At 40.4% G+C, this 23,274-nt stretch overlaps 1 protein-coding gene across 1 annotated transcript; it reads left to right on the top strand.

The window, feature by feature from the left end:
- Positions 1-707: 707 nt before the first annotated feature.
- mettl26 (methyltransferase like 26) lies at positions 708-22,294 on the top strand. Its single transcript, XM_073060772.1, has 6 exons — positions 708-1,111; positions 8,718-8,880; positions 11,365-11,424; positions 19,425-19,492; positions 19,604-19,682; positions 20,810-22,294. Exons 1-6 carry the CDS (start codon positions 918-920, stop codon positions 20,864-20,866), a joined length of 621 nt encoding a protein of 206 aa, XP_072916873.1. The 5' UTR covers positions 708-917; the 3' UTR covers positions 20,867-22,294.
- Positions 22,295-23,274: the final 980 nt, after the last annotated feature.

Raw genomic sequence — 23,274 nt, 5'->3', positions numbered from 1 at the left:
CAGTGAAACATGGCGTCTGTGAATAAAAGCTGCTGTCTGGCACATTCTAGGCTACAGTACGTACTGAGGGAGTCACTGAAGATGGTTGAGACCAACACAAAAGACCCTGAGGAGAAGGACTGCAATATAAGGCCCTGTTGTCTCTTGACACTGAGCTATTAGAATACTTCATGGGTGTATTATTAAAAAGAAAACACGCTTTAATGCAAAGTAAATGGAATATATTGGATTGGTGGCAGACTAATGTACTGATATGACGACACCTTGAATGTAATGAAGGACGTGTGTATATTGATTGTATTGCATTTCCTTCATATATTTTATGAATAAACTGTAATTTTGAAATAAAAACGTTTGATGGATTTTTTTGTAGAAATGTTTCCTTGTGGCCGAGACCATGTGATCACCGAAAAATCCAGCAATGAATCGAGGAAAAACTTCCTCACAGGTGAGAATGTGGAACCCGGTACTGTGTGGGTACGGACAAATCCCACTTTAGAGGACGAACGCGAGGGAGACGGAATTAAATTACAGAGAGGATTAGATGTAGAAGAAGGCTCGTAAAGAAAATAATCAATGACATGGAACAATTTCCACGCTTCACGCTTCCTGCAAACCTCTGCATCAAACAGTGCTCACGTATGATTGACGAATACGCCTGCGTAGAGCCCTAGGTGCTTCTGGGAGTAGTAGTCCCCGATTGGTCCAGTATTCTCCAGGGTAACGTTCTGTAACGGACTACAAGTACCAGGGTACGGTGCGACCCGAGCATTCAGCTGCCGGGAAAGTTTCGGGCTGTGAGACTCCAGGGGCCGTTGCTGAGTGTTGGAAGGAGTGCAGTCACCGTCTAAACGGCCCGTCAGCTGTGCCGCTCCGCTCTCGGCTCGCTCCGGAGTCATTCCAGCCTTGGCTGCAAAATGATCGTGGCGCCGGCTGCCGAGAGGAACAAGGAGCCCATCCTGAATGTGATCAGACAGCAGCTGCAGCCCGGAGTCCCCGCACTCGCTCTGGAACTGGCGTCGGGCTCCGGCCAGCACACCGTGCACTTCGCCCAGGCGCTGCCCAGCGTGCTGTGGCAACCCTCTGAGGTGGAGCCGAGATCTCTGGAAAGGTGGGCAGGAAGCAACAGATGTCTCTCGCTCTGCTTTGCTCTTGTCATTTTCTAAGCAGCGTGCGGCTCCCGCGCTGGAGGTGAGGTCGGGAAGATTAAGGCGGGTGATGCTGAAAATATATAATGAGAGCTCAATGTACCCAACTCTTACTTCAGATTCGCAGTACCTGAGCTTGGTTTCCCGCTTCGCCATCATTGAGGTTGACCCGAGTATCTGTTCTCGTGACCTCTCCTACCTCAGATCTGCCCCTTTCCTTCCACTCACTCAGTTCTCCTACACCTGGCCTCACTCAGCACACTCCCCGCCCACTCAATTTCAATTTACTGGTTCGATTCCCTCCTCCACCCTCTTCATCCTAAATTTGTTCCCATCCGAGTTCAGCCCACTCCAGTCACTGGAAGCCGCTCAACACATCCCTCCACCCATCCCACCCCTGGCCCTACTTAGATCTCCCAGTCTGAGCCCGAGTCTCTTGTTATGCCGCCGTTCAGTCCGACGGGCAGTAGTTTGGCCATCATAGGTATTCCGTTTTAAATCACTACCATTCACAGACCGGGAAACCTTGGTGACTCACTCGTCTGAACTAAAGATCGACCCATCCCTCCCTTCTTGAGCATTTTGGCAGCTTTTATTTCGAAACAGCGGTGTTTAAAGTTTCAAAGTGCATTCGTTATAAAAGTATGTATGCAGTATACAACCCTGAGATTTGTTTTCGCGTGGGCAGACAAACACATAGAACCCGTTTAAAGAAACCCCACTCAACAAAGACAGTCAAACGCGATTCGCGCAAACAACAGAAAGCAAAAGCACTTATCACGGAAAGCGTTAAACGTCGAACCGCAGAGTCCCTGAAAGAGAATCCAAATCCACGAGCCGCCGAGCCGGTCCAGAAGCCGGTGGCCACAAGCCACAGCTACTTAGTTCAGCGACGGGTCGATGGCTGCAGGCCACAGCCGCAGAGCCAGTTCCGCGCCTAAGCGCCTCGATTAAATCGCGCAAATAAGTAAAATAAAGAGTAAACCAAAACACTTGGAAAATGAACTGCAGAGCTCCCGAAGTGAGCCACAGCCCCGGAGCGCGTTCAGCGCTGAGGACATTAAACATCCAACCACAGCCACCGAGGAGTTGAACCTTGAGATACAAGTTCGTAAACAGCTTCTATCTTGTTTAAGTTTAGAATTACAATTTCTCATACAGCAGAATTGTAGATTAAATCGAAAGAACTCGATCTGGAGATGCAAATCGTATTTTATAAAGTGATGTCAGTGTACCGTGCACTATTAGCTTTTCTGTCCCATGGGGCATGATCAGACTCTAAGATGGTTGAAGTAGATGCAGCAAAAAGGAATTGGAGGCTGCAAGTGCTGTGCCAAGCGCAGGAGTCCGATTGTATAACATCACAGGTAAGGGGTGGCTTGCCCTGGTGTGTTGATGGCAGCAGAAACACTATTGCAGGTGCCCAGTTTGTAGAGGAAGGAAAAGGACTTCCTGTCCCTGTGACGTTTTGGGGGCAGAATTGCCAGTTAGTGGTGCAGGAAAGGATCTGACCTACTTGTGATGGATATTGTGACTGAATAACCCACTGAACTTGGTTTAAAGAAGGACATCAAAGAGCTGTCAGCACCTAAGAAACAAAATCACAGATGCAGGGTAATTTTCCTGATTGAGCCATTCCCAAACCACGCAATCCACTCAGTCCTGGTCTCTTACCTGCTCCTGTTAGTCAGCAGTCACTCTGTCGCCTTGCAATCCAGTGGTCTGAAGTTTAAATTAACCCGTTTCACTAGTTATAGCCCTCAACTTGAAAACAACCTCTTTATTTTTACTGTTTTCTATTTATCAGCCTTCCTCAGATACCTATCTTCCTTAATCCTCCTCAGTATCCACCATCCCACCTTTGCCCCCTTGTTTATTCCATCCAGCCTTGTTAAATCCTTTTCATCCACTTACCACTCCTTTCCTGTTTATACCTTTCCATAGATGCTGCCTGACCTGCTGAGTCTTTCCAACATTATGTGTAGTGTCATGGTTTGGTTACCATCATGAAAGAAACATAAGGGAGAGATAATTTGCCTTTACTTAAACAGGCCATATATCCACCACCACTCAGCAAAGGCCCTTGATGCATAGGATGCCAGTGGACAAGTAGATTGGAGGTTTTCCACCACTATTTCTAGATTTGAAAACAATAGAGGCAGGCTATTTGCTTTGATCTAGTCTGATATTGTAGGAGGAGCATTTGAAGCTCTGGTCCTTTACTCACAGGAATTTAGAAGAATGGGGGGGGGGGACTGATCAAATGTTGAAAGGCCTGAATAGAGTGGATGTGGAGAGGATATTTCCTATAGTGGGGGAGTCTAGGACCTTCAAGAGAGACAAACATACTCGTTAGACACAATTTCCGTTTGTAAATCCATGTTGATGCTGCCAAATCTTGTAATTACTTTCAATGTACTGTATTCAATTACTTTCAATTGTAGCATTTTGCCTTCTGTTACTATCAGGCTGACTAATCTGTTTATTTTCCCTTTTCTTTACATTGCCTCCTTTACGACCTAACGAAACATTCTAAAATCTCATCCCAAGAGGACCCTTAACCACAAGATTATTAATTAATTCTTTCCTATTGCATATTATTCAATCTAAAATAACCCATGCTCTAATTGGTTCCTCAACTCACTTAGCTAGCAAACCATGGATGTATCCTTCACATTATTACTATAAATTTGATATTCCTATTCTATGTTAGATTAAAAACTCTGATGACTAATTTCCTGGTTTTACAACCAGTTTATCCACTTTCTCACATCCACCTTTTTCAAAATGATAGGAGGCAAGTTATTGGGTTCTGGATTTTTATCGGTTTCTGTTGCACTTATTTCTCTAATGCTAATGCTAATTAGCTTACACTAATGCTAATTTCATTATGCCTTGTTTTTTTCCCTAGAATTGTTGTTCTGCAGTATATCCAGGAGAATTTTAATGTCTTTCAGTAGACAAACAATATTTGTTTCATTTCTTTACTGTGCTATATAATGGGGTCTCTCTCTCTCTATCTCATACCTTTGTATTTTGCTGTTTTTAAGTGTAGAACCTGGATGTCAGATTGAATTAAACCAACTTAGTCATAACATAAAATTATGTATAATAATTGCTGCTTCCTAAAGGCTCCTTAACTACAGATTATTAATTAATCTTAGGTCAAAAATAGCCCATTCCCCGAGTTGGTTTCTCAATAAATGTAGAAAATCATCTAATTATATAGTCCATGAATTCAGCCTTTATTTTCTTACTGTGAACTTAGTTTGCCCAGTTTCTATTTATAGGGGTTACTGTATGATTCTTGTTTTATGGGCCTATAACTTTTTGCTTTTACCTTACTTAACCACTATTGTTTGGATGATCCACACATATCAACTAGGGTGGGTCTTACACAGTAAATGGCAGGGCACTGGACAGTGCTGCAGAACAAATGAATCTGGGAGTATAGGTCTATAATTCATTGAAAGTGGCTTCACAGGTAGATAGGGTCATAAAGCTTTTGGCACATTGGCCTTCATAAATCAAAATATTGAGTACAGGTGATGGGATGTTATGTTGAAGTTGTATATGACGTTGGTGAGGCCTAATTTGGAGTGTTGACTGCAGTTTTGGTCACCTACCTACAGGAAAGCTGTTAATAAGGTAGAAAGAGTACAGATAAAATTTACAAGGATGTTGCCAGGTCTGGAGTATCTGAGCTATAAACAAGGATTGAATAGGTTAGGACTTTATTCCTTGGAACGTAGAAGATTGAGGAGAGATTTGATAGAGGTATACAAAATTGTGAAGTTACTAGATAAGGTTAATACAAGTAGACTTTTTTTTCCACTGAGCAAAAGAAACAAAATGCTGGCGGAACTCAGCAGGCCAGGCAGCATCCGTGGAACAGAGTGCAGTTGACGTTTCGGGCCGAGACCCTACATCAGGACTGGAAACAAAGATGAGGACAGAGTAAGAAAGTTGGGGGAGGAGAGGGAGAAGCTCAAGGTGATTGGTGAAACCGGGAGGGAGGAGGGATGAAGTAAAGAGCTGGGAAGTTGATTGGTGAAAGAGATACAGGGCTGGAGAAGAGGGAATCTGATAGGAGAGTTCAGAAAGCCATGGAAGAAAGAAAAAGTGGAGGAGCACCAGAGGGAGGTGATAGATAAGGTGAGAGAGGGAAATGGTGAAGGAAAAGTGGGTTGGGGGGGGGGTGGGGGGCTTCACCGGAAGTTCAAGAACTCGATGTTCATGCCATCAGGTTGGTGGCTTTCCAGACGGAATATAAGGTGTCTTTCTAAGACTCTTAATTTTCATTCTGCTTGTATCTTGACTCAGGATAATGGATTGGGGCTGAACAGTATGAAGATGTCCTGCTCCTCGAGCACTGTTCTAGATTTCCTCTTAGGCCTCCATTGTCATTAATTTCATGAGAAGTAAGTGTATAAAGTACTTAGAAGTGCCAGAGCTCAGTAGAAAATGGATAGACTATGGTATCTTTTTCTAAGTGGGCCAAAGGACCTGTTTCCGTGCAGTATAACTATGAATCTAAATATGTATGTCTTTTGTAACATTGTGTCATGTCATGAAATTATTTTGTCTGACTATACCTTATATTCCTCTGACAGTGATTAAGATGACATTAATGCATTTTCAGGGAATAATAATTCATAATTTTCAAATTATTTCACTAAACATGCATTTTTGTTGATCTTTAAAAGATTAAGACAGTTTTCACATAATATGGTACTTGTACTCAGTTTAATTCAGGCACATATTTTGTATGATATTGGTCTGACAATAGTGCTCCAAAGTAATTTTATTCTCTAGTCTCTTCATTCACTTCTGCGTTCATATCAAAATTCCTTTACGGTAATTCAGAACTCTTGTCAGTGGATTAATCTTGTTTCCCATATGAGCTTCTCTGTGTGTACAGTCAAGAAAAGTTTTGAAGGAGCTTTTGAAGAAAGTGATCAATCATCAGTTTTAAAAACAAAAATATGCTGTTGAATAATGTATAAATGGATTTGTGCAACATTCAGTTTAATTTTATTCCAAAAGATCTGTTATACTTTAAGCATTGCAATGAGTTTTGGGCTGACAAATATTAATTGTTGAGTATAAATTAAGTTTTCATGGCGAAGTAGATTACTCAGATCAGAATCAGGTTTAATATCACTGGCATATGTCGTGAAATTAGGAATGGTCATTTGTAGAAGATTAAATTGTATGTTTTATCTACTATGATCTAATCATTTCAAATTTACCAGCCAAATTGTTTTTCAAAGGAAATGAGATAAACATTAAAATGTGTGAATGATTACCATCTATGTGGGGAAGTATACTAAGATAAAGCTTTTATATTTAAGTTTGAAGCTGGTTTGCTTTTCTAAATATTATTGAAAATCAATTTTAGAAACTCTGATGTCTAAGTTTTATATGCATCGATGCCATTAAATCGTGATTACACAAGATTCAAAACAATGCTCACAAGAGCAAATACTCAAATCCTAAATTGTAGATGCCAGATTTAACAGTGCCAGCAAGAGGGTAGGTGAATAATATTAACTGTATCATACAGGTGATAGATTTGGAGAAAACATTTTAATGTTGCAAAGGATTGTATGGTTACTGTGCCAGAGACCAGGATTATGATAAGCGGGTCTAGATAATGGCCTGTTGATACCTCTTTAACAAGAAATGTAAGGAATCCTTTAAGGGGGCATAAAGCATTTTGTACTGGAAATCTATCCAGTGTCAACCACCATCATCAAAACACCAGGAGGGACAAACCATTTTTATTTTATGATGTTAACAGCAAGGCAAAAATATGTTGAAAGTAATGTGATACATATTGTATATACTTAAATTGTATACAATCTGTGTAATCTTTCCTAAAGCGTTTTAAAAAAAAAATAAAATTACTAATGTATTGTTACTTGTGCTCTAATCTAGAGTTTATGGGATGGTTGTATTTTACTCTTTTTTATCATCTGGATAAGAAATTATATGTTTTTTATTTATTCAGTTTATGTACATAGTTGGCTTACATGCTTAAGGTAAAGATGAATTCGTGAATTCCTAAACTGAATTAGCATTGAGTTGCCTTCAGTAGTATCATATTGACAGTAAGAGTACGAGAAAATGCTGGAAATATTCAATAGATGATGCTGATTGTTTCCAGCACTTTGATTTTTTTTTATTTTTATTGTCAATTAACAAGGCGTCTTGCAAAAGGACTTAATGAAAAGTATCTTAGATGGAGATGGGAGGGCATACAGGAGCAAAATGTACCAGGTAGTTGAGGGGTGTTGCAGCAACAACCTTGCATTCGTTGCAGGTAAGACCAAAAACCTGATAGAAACATAGAAGCATAGAAAACCTGCAGCAGCATTCAAGCCCTTCGGCCCACAAAGCTGTGCCGAACATGTCCTTACCTTAGAAATTACCTAGGGTTACCAATAGCCCTCTATTTTTCTGAGCTCCATGTACCTGTCCAGGAGTCTCTTAAAAGACCCTATTGTATCTGCCTCCAGAACCGTCGCCGGCAGCCCATTCCACGCACTCACCACTCTCTGCGTAAAAAAAACTTACCCCTGCCATCTCCTCTGTACCTGCTTCCAAGCACCTTAAAACTGTGCCCTCTCATGCTAGTCATTTCAGCCCTGGGAAAGCCTCTGTCTATCCACACGATCAATGCCTCTCATCATCTTATACACCTCTATCAGGTTACCTCTCATTCTCCATCGCTCCAAGGAAAAAAGGCTGAGTTCACTCAACCTATTCTCATAAGGCATGCTCCCCAATCCAGGCAACATCCTTGTAAATCTCTGATTGTGGACTAAAGAAAGGAGAGGATGAGGGAACACAAACCAGTGCTCTAGAGGATCAGAAGTGGAGAGAGTGAGCAATTTCAAGTTCCTGGGTGTCAAGATCTCTGAGGATCTAACCTGGTTCCAGCATATCGATGCAGTTATAAGAAGGCAAGACAGCAGCTATATCTCATTAGGAGTTTGAGGAGATTTAGTTTGTCACCTAGAACACTTAAGAGCTTGTACAGATATGCATTGGAGAGCATTCTGACAGGCTTTATCATTGTGCGCTGTGGGACGGGGGGAGCTATTGCACAGGACCAAAAGAAGCTACAGAAAGTTCAAAAATTAGTCAGCTCTATCTTGGGTACTAGCCTTCATAGTATACAAGATATCTTCAAGGAGCAGTACTTCAGAAGGGTGGTGTCCATTAATCAGGACCCCAACACCCAGGCCGTACCCACTTTTCATTGTTGCCATCAGGTGGGAGGTACAGAAGCCTGAAGGCACACACACAGCAATTTAGGAACAGCCTCTTCCCCTCTGCCATTCGGTTCCTAAATGGCCATTGAGTCCATGAACACTACCTCACTTTTTTATTATTTCTGTTATTGCACTGTTTTTTAATATAACTAAAATACATATATATACTTAATGTAATTGATTTATTAATTTTTCTGTATTATCATATATTGTATTGCTGCCGCTGTTAACAAATTTCATGACATATGCCCATGATATTAAACCTGATTCTGTTTTGTTTTTTTTTTAGCATTTCTGCGTATATTGCAGCAACTCGGGTGGAGAATGTCAAGCAGCCGCTTAATATTGACTGCTCACAAAGCTGGGAGACCTGGGGAGGATTGCAGCCAAACACCTTTGATCTTATTTTAAACATCAACATGATTCATATCACAGAAATAAAGTGCACCAAGGTGAGATTTCAATTCATTTGTACAGATTCATCCTGTTGGAATTATAGCAGTCATTTCTGTCAGAGTCAAAAAGTTGAAGTAGAAATACCAAAGGATTTTCTTTCGAACAACAGATTATAGTAGATGGAAATCAACTTCAGTAATCTACTTCCACAATTTAATTATTTGCCAGTTAAAGTTTTAACTTTAATTGAAATGTTTTATTATTCATACTTCTGATGTATCATTAGCCAAAATATATTACAGTATTTAGTTTCAATATGTCAATTTAGGGTTTTATTAAATGATAAATTTCTTTTTTAAACTAGTTTAGTTATTGAATTGATCCAGTATCTAATTTGGCAGCATTATCCACCGTGGGACTTATCTACAAAAGTAAAAGTTGTTATCTGCTCACCAGCTTTACCATACTATAGCATTTCATGCATCCTCGCACAGAGCGAGATCAGTCATTACATAGGAGTTCAAAGAGAATTGGGGAGGCATCAAAGTCATGGTCAAAGAGGTTGAGGTTGAAGGCAGATAGCTCACAATCTGAAATTTTTCACTTGAGTCATACAAAAGCCTACAGCTACGTAACCTGCAGCAATTGGCAACAGGAGGAAATACTTACATGTTAATCGATGTTGGAAGTGTGGAGAATGCAAGTTGGAACTTGAAGATGATGCTGGAAGAATGGCTTCAAAGAGTTGCCAAGTTGATGTGTGCCAGCTGCTTGCAAAAATAGACTGCATGTAAGATTTTGATTTCACGGATGTTTGATGATTGATTTCCTTGATTCAAATGACCTTTGCAAGACAAAGGAACTAGGATCACCTGCAATGAAATGTCTGATTGGTATAAAGACAGCGAAGATTTAGTTAAAGATTTTGGAAGTGCATTAATTCCTGTTCCATTCCACTATTAGGCTGTGAGTTATTTAATCAAAAGTTCTTGACACATTTTTATCTGACTCAGTCATGGCGAGGTCCCTCATGGTAGGCAGGTTTGGAACTGAGATCATATGGGACCCAGGGTGATCCCATGGATACAAAATTGGATCGGTGGAAGGAGATGGTTAAAACTTGGTCTGCAGATGGAGTCAGAGAGTGGTACTGAGGGTTGCTTTTCAGATTGGAGCAGGGTTTGATGCTGAATCCCCCTGTTGTTTATAATATATAACGAGTTGGAAGACAACATGAGTATTAAATGTGTGGATGACATCAAAATGTTTGGTGTGATGGGAGAGTTAACAGAGTTGTCTAAGGTTACACAAGATCTAAATCAACAGGGAAAGTGAGCAAAGCAATGGCAATTGGAATTTAACTCAGACAAGAGCAATGTGATGCATTTTGGGAAGTTCAGCCAGGGCAGAGCTTGCCCAACAACAGGGACCAGTGAAGAGCTGGGAGAATCTAATTCCCTGAAAATGGCGGCGACAGCTGGACAAAGTGGTAAAGAAGGAATACAGCTTACTTCCTTTCATCTTGACAGGGCACTGGGTTAAAAAAATAGGTTATAGCTGTAGAAGACTTTGGTGAGATAACATTAGGAATATTGTGTGCACTTCTAGTTGCCATACTATAGAAAGGTTGTGCTTAAGCTAGAGAGGAAGCAAGAAGCGATTCATAGGATATTGCTGGGACTAGCGGGCTTCAGTTATAAGACTATTGCAGAAAGAGGAGAAACTGGTTCTGCGGGACTATTTCCTCTGGAGCGAAGGAGGCTGTGGTGTGGAACTTGAAGAATTTTTTTTTAAATCATGAGGGGCATAGATAGTTGTGGTCTTTTTCTCAGGGTAGGGAGTTTGAAAATGGAGGTTAAAGGAGAGAGAGTTAAAGGGGACCCGCGAGGTAGGTTTTTCACATAGGGGATAGGATGGAGGGGTGTAGAATGAGTTTCCAGAGTGGTAGAGGTGGATACATTTACAGCATTAGGCACTTGCACATGTTCATGGATAGGATAGATTTAGGGGAATGTGGGCAAATGAGAATACTTTAGGAAAGCAGCTTGGTCAGCATGGATGAGATGGGCTGAAAGGCCTGTTTCTGTGCTGTAAAATTCAATGGCACTGTGTCAGTACTCTGCCGGTTGCAGTTTTAATGATTTATATTGTATTTTCCTGGTTAATATCTGGGGGGGGGGGGGGGGAGGAATCCTCAGCCATTTTTTTTATTCTTCCAAATACCATTTTGTTTGCAAGCACATGCTTTCTGACCCCTTTGCCCCTCACTGTGAGACAGCAGATCCTTTAGTGTTATTTTATTATTTGCTCTTTGTGAACTATGCAAATCTCCATCTTATCCATCTAATATTCCACTTTGCTTACCTGAGGAGGACCATCTTCTCCTACAGCCTAGCTATGAATGTAAATGGAAGTTACCAAGCAATTCTGTTTGTCTAAGTTTGAGGTAATTTGGAAAGACATTTGAGAAAACAATCACCTGCCTGGGAACTTACCCTCTTATAAAGCTATTACTGTTTGCAATATTTTTATTTCTGCAGGGTCTCTTCAAAGGAGCTGGCCAATTACTGAAACCAAACGCCTTACTGATCACTTATGGGGTAAGTAGGCCATGAGATTGGATTCTTTGACAATTTATACAGCTTCCTAATGTACCTACTAGTATTATTGTCAAGTTAGCAGTACAGAAAACAAATTAGGTTTTATAGTGATTCCGGGTCATTTACTTTCAGAGAATTGATATACTGCACAATGTTCTAAATGGGAAAAATGTTTGCATTATAAACACAGAGTCTTGTTTTATATCCTGTGGCAAGTTGAAGCAAATCTGAGTCAAGGAATTGAAGCATAATAATACCAAAGTGCATCTGTGAAACCACTCAGAACCTTGAGATGTCGAGAGCAATTTTCATGTTGTGTTTTTGTCACCGGTGCTAATCTGTATTTACAAAGCAATTTTAACATAGCTAGTCTTCCCAAGGAGTATTATGAAACAAAAGGTTATAGATGATAAAAGGTTTTATGGAGAAGATGGGCTGTAAGAAAATGTGTTACGAGTGGGAAAAGGGAACGAGGCAGAGAGGTATAGGGAGAAAAATTTGGAAGAAGATTAGAGTTACAGTGACAAAAAGAAGTATAGGCATGGAATTTTTAATAGTAATTTTTGTTCATTTTAATAACAGCTATATCCTTTAACCTTTTGCAATTAGTTAGGCTTAGTAGAATTTGACTATCTAGTAAATGGAGTTGATTTGTTCTGGCTATTGCCTTACATTAAACTTATAAATTGGAAGTAATTTTAAGAAATAGTGGAAAAATTCGACTGGAGAGGCCCTAAAGTGCATTGCCAGGATTATTTAACTTGGGAGTGTTTGGTGGTTTCAATCTTTACTCAGAGTAGAAAGTTTATCATCTTTAGCTTGATGTTCTTAATTATAGGAGGCCTGAGTTCATGGATAGAATCTGTAATGCCTAAAAATTTGTTTTAAGATGGACAGTGTGTTGATTCACATAAATGTATATTTCTCAGACAATGAGAAAGAAGAATTTACATTCCGGGAGATGTACCAGTTCCACAGCACCTGGTTTGCTCATGTACAACAATGAGTATAATCTGCTCTTCACATCTGGCTGCCTCAGTCATTTTTTTTATCATATCAGTAACCAGGCGAGTTGTCTCCATGACAACCAACGATGACCCACCTCACAGAAGAGCACTAGCTGCTCAAGCTGACGCTTTTGTCATAGTTTGTGGGATGACCTCTACCGCTGAAAATAAAATAATGTGTTTGTGCTGTGGCCTTGTGACCACTGATTAAACCAATTCTGTCAGCTGTTTAAAATGCCAGCCGTTTAGTAGGCCTTTGGAAGTTCAATTGGCATCCCACACAAATTTAGATTTAACACTACATCATTGTTGAAGTAGGTTAAGTAATCAGGAACTGCGTCCTCATATAGCAATAATTGTTTGACATTGATCCTTCTTTGTCTCCAGCTCTGGTCTGCAGAGCTGTGGAGCTGGTCTTTACATCATGCTCGGTCAAACGCTCTTGGAGTATTTGTAAAAATGTCAAGTAGGTTTAGTTTGAACCTGCCAAATTACATTCTACTGTGTGTTTTTGGAAGCTGATGTTGGCAGCTGAAATTCCAGCTTTTAACAAAGTTAAACCAATGTGTGTAGGAGCGAAGTGCCTGATTTTCACAGAGTTTTACACTGTTGGAGTTCAAGCCTTGGTGGGATGTTCTCAGAAGCGAGGCCTAGCTTAAATGTAAAACGTTGAAAGCAAGGAATGTAACACAGCGAGCACAAATTTCATTTGCATTTGGAAGGGCAATTCTGCAGCATTTGACTATGTCACTCCCACCTCTAGTATGTGTATAGTTATTAATATGCACAATGTTGAGTTAGTGGTGTCATGAAACACTAGTCCAATGTCAATGCTGAAAAATTAGGATAGGTCTATCCAGCTAATGCACTGCATAAACTATGTACAGGAAACGTGGTTGTGGCCGCTTGAAGAAGCACCCCACTATTTAAACTGCAGTCTTTAATTTCCTGAAGTTCGTCAGCAATCATGGTGTCAAGTGGAACTGGGGTGAGTTGGTTTTTAGTGGGAGCAAGGTATTGGGGTGTATCCTTCTGTCCAGCTAAAGGGAACTTCAGCGTAATTAGAAGGGATGGAAAACTTGCCAGTTGAGGCGGATGGTGGAACAGGAGAAGATCTCTAAACAACAGTGCTTGGACAGCTCCATTCATACATGCAGCTGACTGGAACAAGATGTTTAGAGCCTAGGGTTCTTCTAAGGAAGAGGTCACCTGATAGCAATGTCATGCCTCAACCTCACAGTAAAAGTCAATGTGAAGTAAAGAGCCCTTAATTTCCTTGATTTTGAGAAGGGTGACAATACAAGATATTATATTTGAATGCACACAGTATAGAAAATAAGATAGATGATCTTGTAGTGCAGTTAGAGATTGTGGGTGTCACAGAGTCCTGGCTAAAAGACGATTGTGGTTGGGAGCTTAATCTCCAAGGATATACAATCTGATGAAAGGACTGGCAGGTAGGCAGAGGAGGAGTGGCTCTGCTGGTAAAAAAAAAATGAAATTAAGTCTTTACAAAGAGGTGACATAGGATTTAAAGATGTAAAGTCCTTGTGGGTAGAGTTCAGAAACTGCAAGGGTAAGAAGATTCTGATGGGAGTTATTTACAGGCCTCTGAACGGTGGCCAGGATCTGGTCTACAAATTACAGTGGGAGATAGAAAAAAGAAGACAAAAAGACAATATTACTTTAACCATGGGGGGATTTCATTATGCAGATAAGTTGGGAAAATCAAGTTCCTGCTGGATCCCAAGGAGAAAATTAGTGGAAAGCCTGTGAGATGGCTTTTTAGAGCAGCTTTTCATTGAGCCCACTAGAGGATCAGCAATTCTGGATTGGGTCACAAACATGAGAAAATCTACAGATGCTGTAAATCTAAGGTAACACATACAAAATTCTGGAGGAACTCAGCAGGCCAGGCAGCATCTATGGAAAGGAATAATCAGTCGACATTTCAGGCTGAGACCCTTCATCAGGACTGGAAAAAAAGATGAGAAGTCGAGTAAGAAGGCGGGAGGAGGGGAGGAAGAAGTACAAGGTGATAGGTGAACCCGGGAGAAGGGGAGGAGGTGAAGTAAAGAGCTGGGAAGTTATTTAGTGAAAGAAATAAAGGGCTAGAGGAAGGGCAGTCTGATAAGAGAGGGTTAAAGAAAGGGAAGGAGGAAGAGCACCAGAGCTAAGGAGATAGATGAGAGGAATGCGGTATGGTGAAGCAGGGGGAGTAGAGGCCATGTCGGAATGGGAATGGGAAGTAGAATTGAAATTGTTACAGCCGTACCACCAAGAATAGTGAAGAAATATAGCAATATAAAACCATAAATAATTAAATAATAATAAGTTAATCATGCCAAGTGGAAAAAATAAGTCCAGGACCAGCCTATTGACTCAGTGTCTGACACTCCAAGGGAGGAGTTGTAAAGTTTGATGGCCACAGGCAGGAATGACTTCCTATGACACTCAGTGTTACATCTCGGTGGAATGAGTCTCGGGCTGAATGTACTCCTGTGCCTAACCAGTACATTATGGAGTGGATGGGAGTCATTGTGCAAGATGGCATGCAACTTGGACAGCATCCTGTTTTCAGACACCACCGCCAGAGAGTCCAGTTCCACCCCCACAACATCACTGGCCTTACGAATGAGACTGTTGATTCTGTTGGTGTCTGCTACCCTCAGCCTGCTGCCCCAGCACACAACAACAAATATGATAGCACTGGCCACCACAGACTCGTAGAACATCCTCAGCATCGTCCGGCAGATGTTAAAAGACCTCCGTCTCCTCAGGAAATAGAGACAGCTCTGACCCTTCTTGTAGACAGCCTCAGTGTTCTTTGACCAGTCCAGTTTATTGTCCATTCATATCCCCAGGTATTTGTAATCCTCCACCATGTCCACACTGACCCCTTGGATGGAAACAGGGATCACTGGTGCCTTAGACCTCCTCAGGTCCACCACCAGCTCCTTAGTCTTTTTCACATTAAGCTGCAGATGAGTCTGCTCTTATCCTTGGTATTGTGGCGGGAGGATGGGGTGAGGGCAAACATATACTAAATGGAAGAGATGCAGGTGAGGGCAGCATTGATGGTGAGGGATGGAAAAGCCCCAATCTTAACTAACTTCTTCAGTTTCTTCAGATACATAAAGTGTAACAGAGAGGCAAAAGCAGATATCGGACTGCTGGAAAACGATGCTGGAAAGGGAGTAATTTGGAACAACGAAATGGAGGATGAACTCTAAGTATTTGCATCGGTCTTCACTGTGGAAGACACGATGTTAGTACCTCCAGTTGAACCCTGTCTTTTTGTGTGCTTCCCCGCTGTCATTCTGTGGTTTTGTATTGCCATGTGCTCTTGTTTGTTTTCATGCCCCATGTGCTCCTGTCCCCTCTCCTGCTCTACTCCTACCCCTGTATCACTGATTACTCTGCCCCTCACATGTTTCCCATTATTACCTGTATTGTTGCCACCTCTGTCTCATTGTGTTCCACCTATCATCTGCCTCTCTGTTTATTGCTCAGTGTATTTTAGTCCTGTGTTTTCACTTGTGTTTTGCGTTTGTGCCTGTGAATTTTCCTGAGCCTTTCCAGCATTCATATCTAAACTCTGTCCTTCTGAGTATCAACCCTGCCTGTTTGCTGACCCTTATTTTGTCTGTTTATCTTGATTGTTCTGGTTTTTGACCCTGTCTCTTTCCTGATTCTGATTTTTGAATTTCTCTGGATTTTCTGATCGCCACTTGAACTTTGATGCCAACTTTGTTGCCCCTCTGGATTTGGTACTCAATAAATATCACAGTGTGCACAGTACTTGGTCTGCGATTGGGTCCCTGCTCCAGGGACCCAAACACATTAGCTACAGTGTGTCCGCTTTCTTGGACTCCAGTGTGTCTGGTGTGCTCCAGACACACTAACGGTATTGTGGAAGTGTCAGTGGCCATGAAGTGTGTGAAGTTAACATAACTAGAGAGATTCTTAGGAAACTGAAAGGTCTAAAGATGAGTCATCTGGACCAGATGGTGTACACCCCAGGGTTCTGAAAGAGGTGGCTGAAGAGATCATGAAGGTATTAGTAATGATCTTTCAAGATTCATTAGATTCTGGAATGGTTCTGGAAGACTGGAAAATTGCAGATGTCAAGTAGGTAGAGAGGCAGAAGAAAGGAAACCGTAGGCTAGTTAGTCTGACCTCAGTGGTAGGGAAGATGTTGGAGATGGTTACTAAGGATGAGGTCTCAGGGTACTTGGAGGCACATGATAAAATAGGCTGTAGTCAGCATGGTTTTCTCAGGGAAAAATCTTGCCTGACAAATCTGGTGGAATTCTTTGAAGAAATAACAAGGAGAATTGGTTGATGGTGTATATATGGATTTTCAGAAGGCCTTTGACAAGGTGCCTCACATGAGGCTGCGTAACAAGCTATGAGCCCACGGTATTACAGGAAAGATTCTACCATGAATAAAGCAGTGGCTAATTGGCAGGAGGCAAAGAGTGGGAATAAAGGGATCCTTTTCTAGTTATCTGCCAGTGATTAATGGTGTTCCACAGAGGGGCTGTGTTGGGATCGATTCTTTTTACATAATATGTCAATGATTTGGATGATGGAATTGATGGCTTTGCTGCAGAGATTGCAGATGATGTGAAGATAGTTGGAGGTGCAGGTAGTTTTGAGGAAGTAGAGACGCTACAGAAGACTTCGATAGATTAGGAGAATGGGCAAAGAAATGTCAAATGGAATACGGTGTTTGGAGGTGTATACGGTCATGCACTTTGGTAGAAAAACTGAAAGGGTTGACTATTTTCTAAATGGAGAGAAAATACAAAAAACGGAGGTGCAAAGGAACTTGGGGGTCTGTGCAGGATTCCCTAAAGGTTAATTAGCAGGTTGAATCGGTGGTGAGGAAGGTGAGTGCATTCATTTCAAGAGCACTGAAATATAAAAGCAAGGATGTAATGCTGCAGTTGTATAAGGCACTGGTAAGCCCTCACTTGGAGTATTGTGAGAAGTTGTGGGCCCCTTATCTTAGAGAGGATGTGCTGACATTGGAGAGTATTCAGAGGAAGTTCATGAGAATCTTTCCAGGAATGAAAGATTTATCGTATGAGCAGTGATTGAAAGTTCTCAGTCTCTACTTGGTAGAATTTATAAGAATGAGTGAGGTAGTCTCATTGAGACGTATAGAGTATTGAAAGACCTAGTTAGAGTGGATGTCAAGAGGATGCTTCCTTTGGTAGAGGAGTCCAAGAAAGCAGGCACAGTCCCAAAATAGAGGGACATCCATTTAGAACAGAGATGAGGAGGTATTTCTTTAGTCAGAGGGTGGTGAATCTGTGGAATTCTTTGCCATAGGCGCCCGTGGAGGCCAGGTCACTGGATGCATTTAAGGCAGAGAGTTGACAGGTTCTTGATTAGTCAGGGTATGAAAGGTTGTGGGGAGAAGGCAGGAGAATGGTGTTGAGATGGAAATGGATCAGCCATGATGAAATGGCGGAGCAGACTCGATGGGCTGAGTGGCCTAATTCTGCTCCTATGTCTTCTGGTCTTATTTTGGTTCATTCTTGTGACCTTAGACAATGATCCACCGTATTACTCCCTGAATTTGGTAAGGGTTGAAAGTTTCTCTGCTGAAAGAGAAGCAAATTCATCTCCCTTCATGAAGGTAGCAGCAAGCAATGTTGCTTGGAGGAAAGGCTTATTAACACCACTTAAAGGATCTTTCTGGACCTTTCTCGACATACCAGAATATCTCATATCATCTCTTATTGTGTTCTGTGCAATATTGTATTATGCAATGCAGTCCTCTCCCATGGCACTCCAGGTGGAGGAGGAGGATGACTGAAACTTTAGGAACAACAAAAGATCTTTGAAGATATGGTAAGGTACAATTAATCACCTATCAGTTCAGTTAAGGAAGCAGTTCCTCCTTAACACACCAGTTCACATCGGCATGCAACCAAACCAGGACATTATTAAGGCTGGGAATAGCTTGTACCCAATTTTCACGTGCGGAAATCAGCATCTCCTGTGAAAGGGAGAAGCTAACCAATTAATGTTCATCTGCAAAACCATTACTGCACCTCAGCATCTAGGGACCACTATTCTTAAAGAGTTTGACAGTATAGTTACAGGGATGATATTTCCCCTGGCTAGAAATAAGGGTCACAATTTCAAAATAAGGGCTTGGTCACTCACTCTGAACTGAGATGATAGGAAATTTCTTTGCCCACAGTGAATTTTACACAAATTGGGCTGAATTATTTCAAGGCAGAGATTGATAGATTTTTGGATATTAAGATCACTCATGATCTCATTGAATTGTAGAGCAAGCACCAGGGAGTGAAGAACCTACTTTTGCTTTATGTTTCTTCTGCTACAGAATCCAGAGTTGTATCAGAAAGTGGAGGTGGGGTTATCATTCTGGTCTGCCTTGGCTTCCCTGACATCCTTCATGATCTCACTTTAGCCCCCTATATTTCTAGTTACTTGTGCCAAACAACTTGCTTTTACAGGGAAAGATTAGGTATTTGCCACAGGTTGTCCATTTAGGTTGAAAATATTCAATGTCTTTGTACTGGTTTACACAGAGTAAAAGAACCTGTATAATTATAAAGTAGTGAATACACTGGGGCTTTGAAATTAACACTGCACAACAGTAGATTTGGTTCATTATGATTTTTAGAACTAAGAGGGCCTTTTCAGGAAATGATGCTGATCATTTGTGCTTGTATTAATAATCTAGAACAATAAATTTGGCATTATGTAAACATTGTGAATATAGCTATAGAGCGGCATTTATTTCTTTCCTACTTTTGCATTATTCCAACTCTTCCTGAGGTTTGGCCTGTGTAACATTGTTCTGGAAGATTACAAAGTTTGACTCAACTAGTTGTTAATTTGGACTTTGAAGCCCTCTGCACTGTGGCCGAGTAGGTTGCTGGGGGGGGGATGTTTTGATTAATATGGATAGTCACTGATTTAATTTGACATTACTCTTTCCTGCAGCCCTATGCGATCAATGGCTTGATTACTCCACAGAGCAACATAGATTTTGATTTGAGTTTGAGGCAGAGGTAATTAATGATTGCAATTTATTTTCATTTATAAAGTTCCTTTCTTTAAAAAGAAGTTAATAATATAGTTTGTAGCATTTCAATTTAAATGCATTTTTTTTCTTTTAAAAGAAATCCAACCTGGGGTTTGAGAGATTTGAGTATATTACAGAAGCTTGCTGCTGAAAATGGGATGACATTCAAACAGATGGTATGAATTATTTGTGGTCTATATGATCGAACTACAAAAGTATGTATGTATGATAGATATCAACTAAATATTTCTGGACAAATTCTCCTGTGTTTTTGCATTTAACAGTGTGTGTATTATTTGCATCTGCTTAAGCTTTATTTATACTTCTGCATCGCAACTACGCCATAGGTACCGCGTACCCTACACCGTAGGGTGACATACACCTCCCCAAAAAAGTAACTCGCACGTCGTGGCAACGTAGACCGCAACAACTGATTAGTCCGCTTGGTAGCATCGCATTTCCTCCTACGCATTTCCAGTTGCTTCTTCTCTGCCATGTCTGTACACCGATGCAAAGTAGATGAAGCAAATCGTCAAATCTACATGCCGACATGCGAAAATGTTTGAAATTCATTTCCTCGACCATGTCTCTCATGAAGAAACTCAACACAGTGGCATAGAAACCCCACCGCCAACTAGCGTTTTGGCGCACACCAACGCATGCTCGCTACGGCGTAGAGCCTACACAGAAGTGAAAATCAGGCCTACGGCGTAGCCCGTACCCAGAAGTATAAATCAGCCTTTACATTAAACACAGTACAGTAATTCATTTGACTTTCTGTCCATCTGCTTTTCTACATTTCTTCCTCCTCTGAGTCTCCATCCTGTTTTATTCTGCTCCACTGCTCCTAGATCTTCAGCTCAACGTGGCAGCATAGTGGGTAGCACAGCGTTTTACAGTGCACGCGGCCCACCACTGCCTGTAAGGAGTTTGTACATTCTCCTCATGGAATGTGTGGATTTTCTGCAGGTGTTCTGGTTTCCTCCCACAGTCCAAAGGCACCAGATGGATTGCTGGGTGGTCTGGCTCCAAGAGCCAGATGGGCCCATTCTGCACTGTATCTCAATAAAAAATTTTTTTTTAGAAGTATTATATCATGCCTCGCTTTGTGTTCCCCTCTTCCTCTACCACTTTGCCTCTCTACCTTTCCACCCCTTGTGACCTTATCCCCTTGTTTGTGACTCTCCCATAAGTGAAAACATCTCATCTATCCTATCAAGCTGCAGCTGATATTGTGATAATGTTGCTTTAAAAACCAGCAGGAGTCACTTGGCATGCTAATAGTAGTCTAATTTATTTTTAGGTTGATATGCCAGCTAACAACAAATGCCTGATTTTTCAGAAAAGGTCAAGTGTATAGCAGAGTCATCTCTTCTGCAATTCCATGCATCAACACAGAGGAGCAGAACATTTAGCTCTAATTCTTGTAATAATTCATTAATAAAGCAGAATTGTTGCTAAACCTCTATTAATTAGTTACTTTTGTAATTAAACCAAAGGGTTGACTGTCAAGAAAATGTATATTTTTCCTAGACAACTTTTGTTTTAATGGCCTGTAGGCATTTTCCTAAGTTTTGAAATATGCTGACCCAGAAGAATTAACTTTCTATGAAAAGATTTATTGTGTTGGAGAAGTACACAGCTTTTCTTACCCTCATGTCTTTTCAGTTTCTTCTTGGGTGGCTGAGCGTCGCAATTTGTTATTAGGGATTTTCACTGATTGAGCAAAATATGAGGTGGTGAAGGTCACCACCTCTCTTATTCAAGGTGAGATACTAGTGCCTTGATGCCACTGCATTTTGTAATGTAAACAGAAATGCTGTCTCCCAAATGTTGTTCTGCATAAGTAACTTTTTAGAAGAGGAATTGCTATCATTGCAAACATAATCTAGTTACTGTTGGCTTGGAGTAGACTGTGTTTTGACTATGATCTTGTACTACATGTAGCTTACACTTGAAGAGATTGTAACTAAATGAACTCGGAGGTGTGCATATTGATGTAAACTATCTTTAATTTATTTGAGTGATTTTTTTTTTAAAAAGTGACAATATCAACAGTGTGTGTAAGGCAAAATCACAATTGAATATTAAGGCCCAAATGATGGTTCATCAATGGCAAAAAAAAAAACCATCAATGGGTAAACATAAGCCTAATGAAACCATGTACAGGCTTGGAAAAGCTTTCTTGCTAAAGATAGTGTTTGTGTTTTTGGCTGCACACATTTTAACAGTGGGTTCAAATTTATGTAAAGTAATTCTACAGACTGAGTCATTTGATATCAATTTGCTTATTACCTCATTCAACACAAACTGATTGTGTCAATCACTGGAGATTAAGGACAATTTTTCCTATTCCTGTAAAATCATGCTGATTCATTGATGTAAAATTATCTGAGGTGAAGATTTGGGTGAAGTACAGTGTTGGAAGAGAGTGAATGGTGTTTTGCAATATGTCAAGCTCTTTTTGAGATGTAAAGGGTATTTTATCCTGATACTGGAATGGAAAATTTCCTTTTTGTTGTTATAATGGCCCAAACTTTCTCAAACAAGAAACGTAATCACGGTTGACCCCGCATCAGTTGCTGAAAGACACATCTTTATAGATTAGCGAAATCCAGTTTATAGTTAAGTATATTGAAGAATTCTAGCAGGCAGCAAACCAGGAGGTAATGTGCTCTATTTTTATAACATTGTAAACAATTTCTTGAGCAAAATAAAGATTTAAAAATTCAGAACTGATGTAAGCTTAAATTTAAAGTATCATTAAAAATAAAGTTGACTTGTGAAATTTGTGTAATTTTGAAATAATTTGTTCTAAGGAAATTAGGTATGTTTCTCAAAGCCATGTGGTCAATACTATTTGTGTTTAATTTGCAATTCAAATACTCAGGCTTCTTCAGTGGACTTTACAGTAAAATTGCAGCATTTAAAAATAAAAGTTCAGTTCAATTCTTTATTTTTACCTCAATTTCCTTGATGCTGATTACAGCAGTGCATTGTGAAGAGGGAAGTTATCAGAAACAGCAACTTTAGCACTCCCACAGTTAATGAAGCATGGGTCTGCACCAGCTGTTGCTGTCAAATTCCCTTTATCATAATGTTGAAAGCACTAGCATATTGTTGTCATACATTCTGGGATATCATGCCTAAACTTCATGCACATTTTAAAAATAAAGGTTCTAATACACCTCTTCCGTTTACCTCCATGTAGATTTTTAATCAATTTAGTGTTATTGCATGGATTGAAAGTTGATGTAAAAGGCACATGTCCAACTTCACTCTGGGAATCGGGGAGGAGCCACATTTTCTGCAAGATTTTAATTTCTGTGGTTCTAAGCTATACTTCAAATATGCCACAATCTGTAGCAGTTAAGCGTTCTTTTTTTTAAAATTTTTTTTTTATTAGTTTTTCAAAACATTTTACAAAATTAAAAACCCCAAATCCCAATGAGGAGCATTAATACAGTGCAAGATTAAGCATACAATAACAATATTCAGTTAAGTGTTCTTAATCAATTCATTCAATTTATTTTGTTGCTCCTTTTCTGAGAAGTATATACATTGCTGAAAGGATGTCTTGAAGAGCTGGAGTACGGTAGCATAATGGTTACATTACTAGACAGAGGATTGGAATGCTAGCTAGGAAACGTGAGATTGGTTCCCATCATGGTAGTTGGTAAATTTAAATTCAAGTATCAGATTAACCTATGGTTCTACTGGATTGTCAAAGAAGTCCATTTCACTAATGATTTTTATAGAAGTTATTTT

This window comes from Hemitrygon akajei, chromosome 11 (assembly GCF_048418815.1).
Source record: "Hemitrygon akajei chromosome 11, sHemAka1.3, whole genome shotgun sequence".
NCBI classification, from domain to species: domain Eukaryota; kingdom Metazoa; phylum Chordata; class Chondrichthyes; order Myliobatiformes; family Dasyatidae; genus Hemitrygon; species Hemitrygon akajei.
Note: the sequence above shows the minus strand (reverse complement) of the source record. Positions and strands in the feature narration are given on the sequence as shown.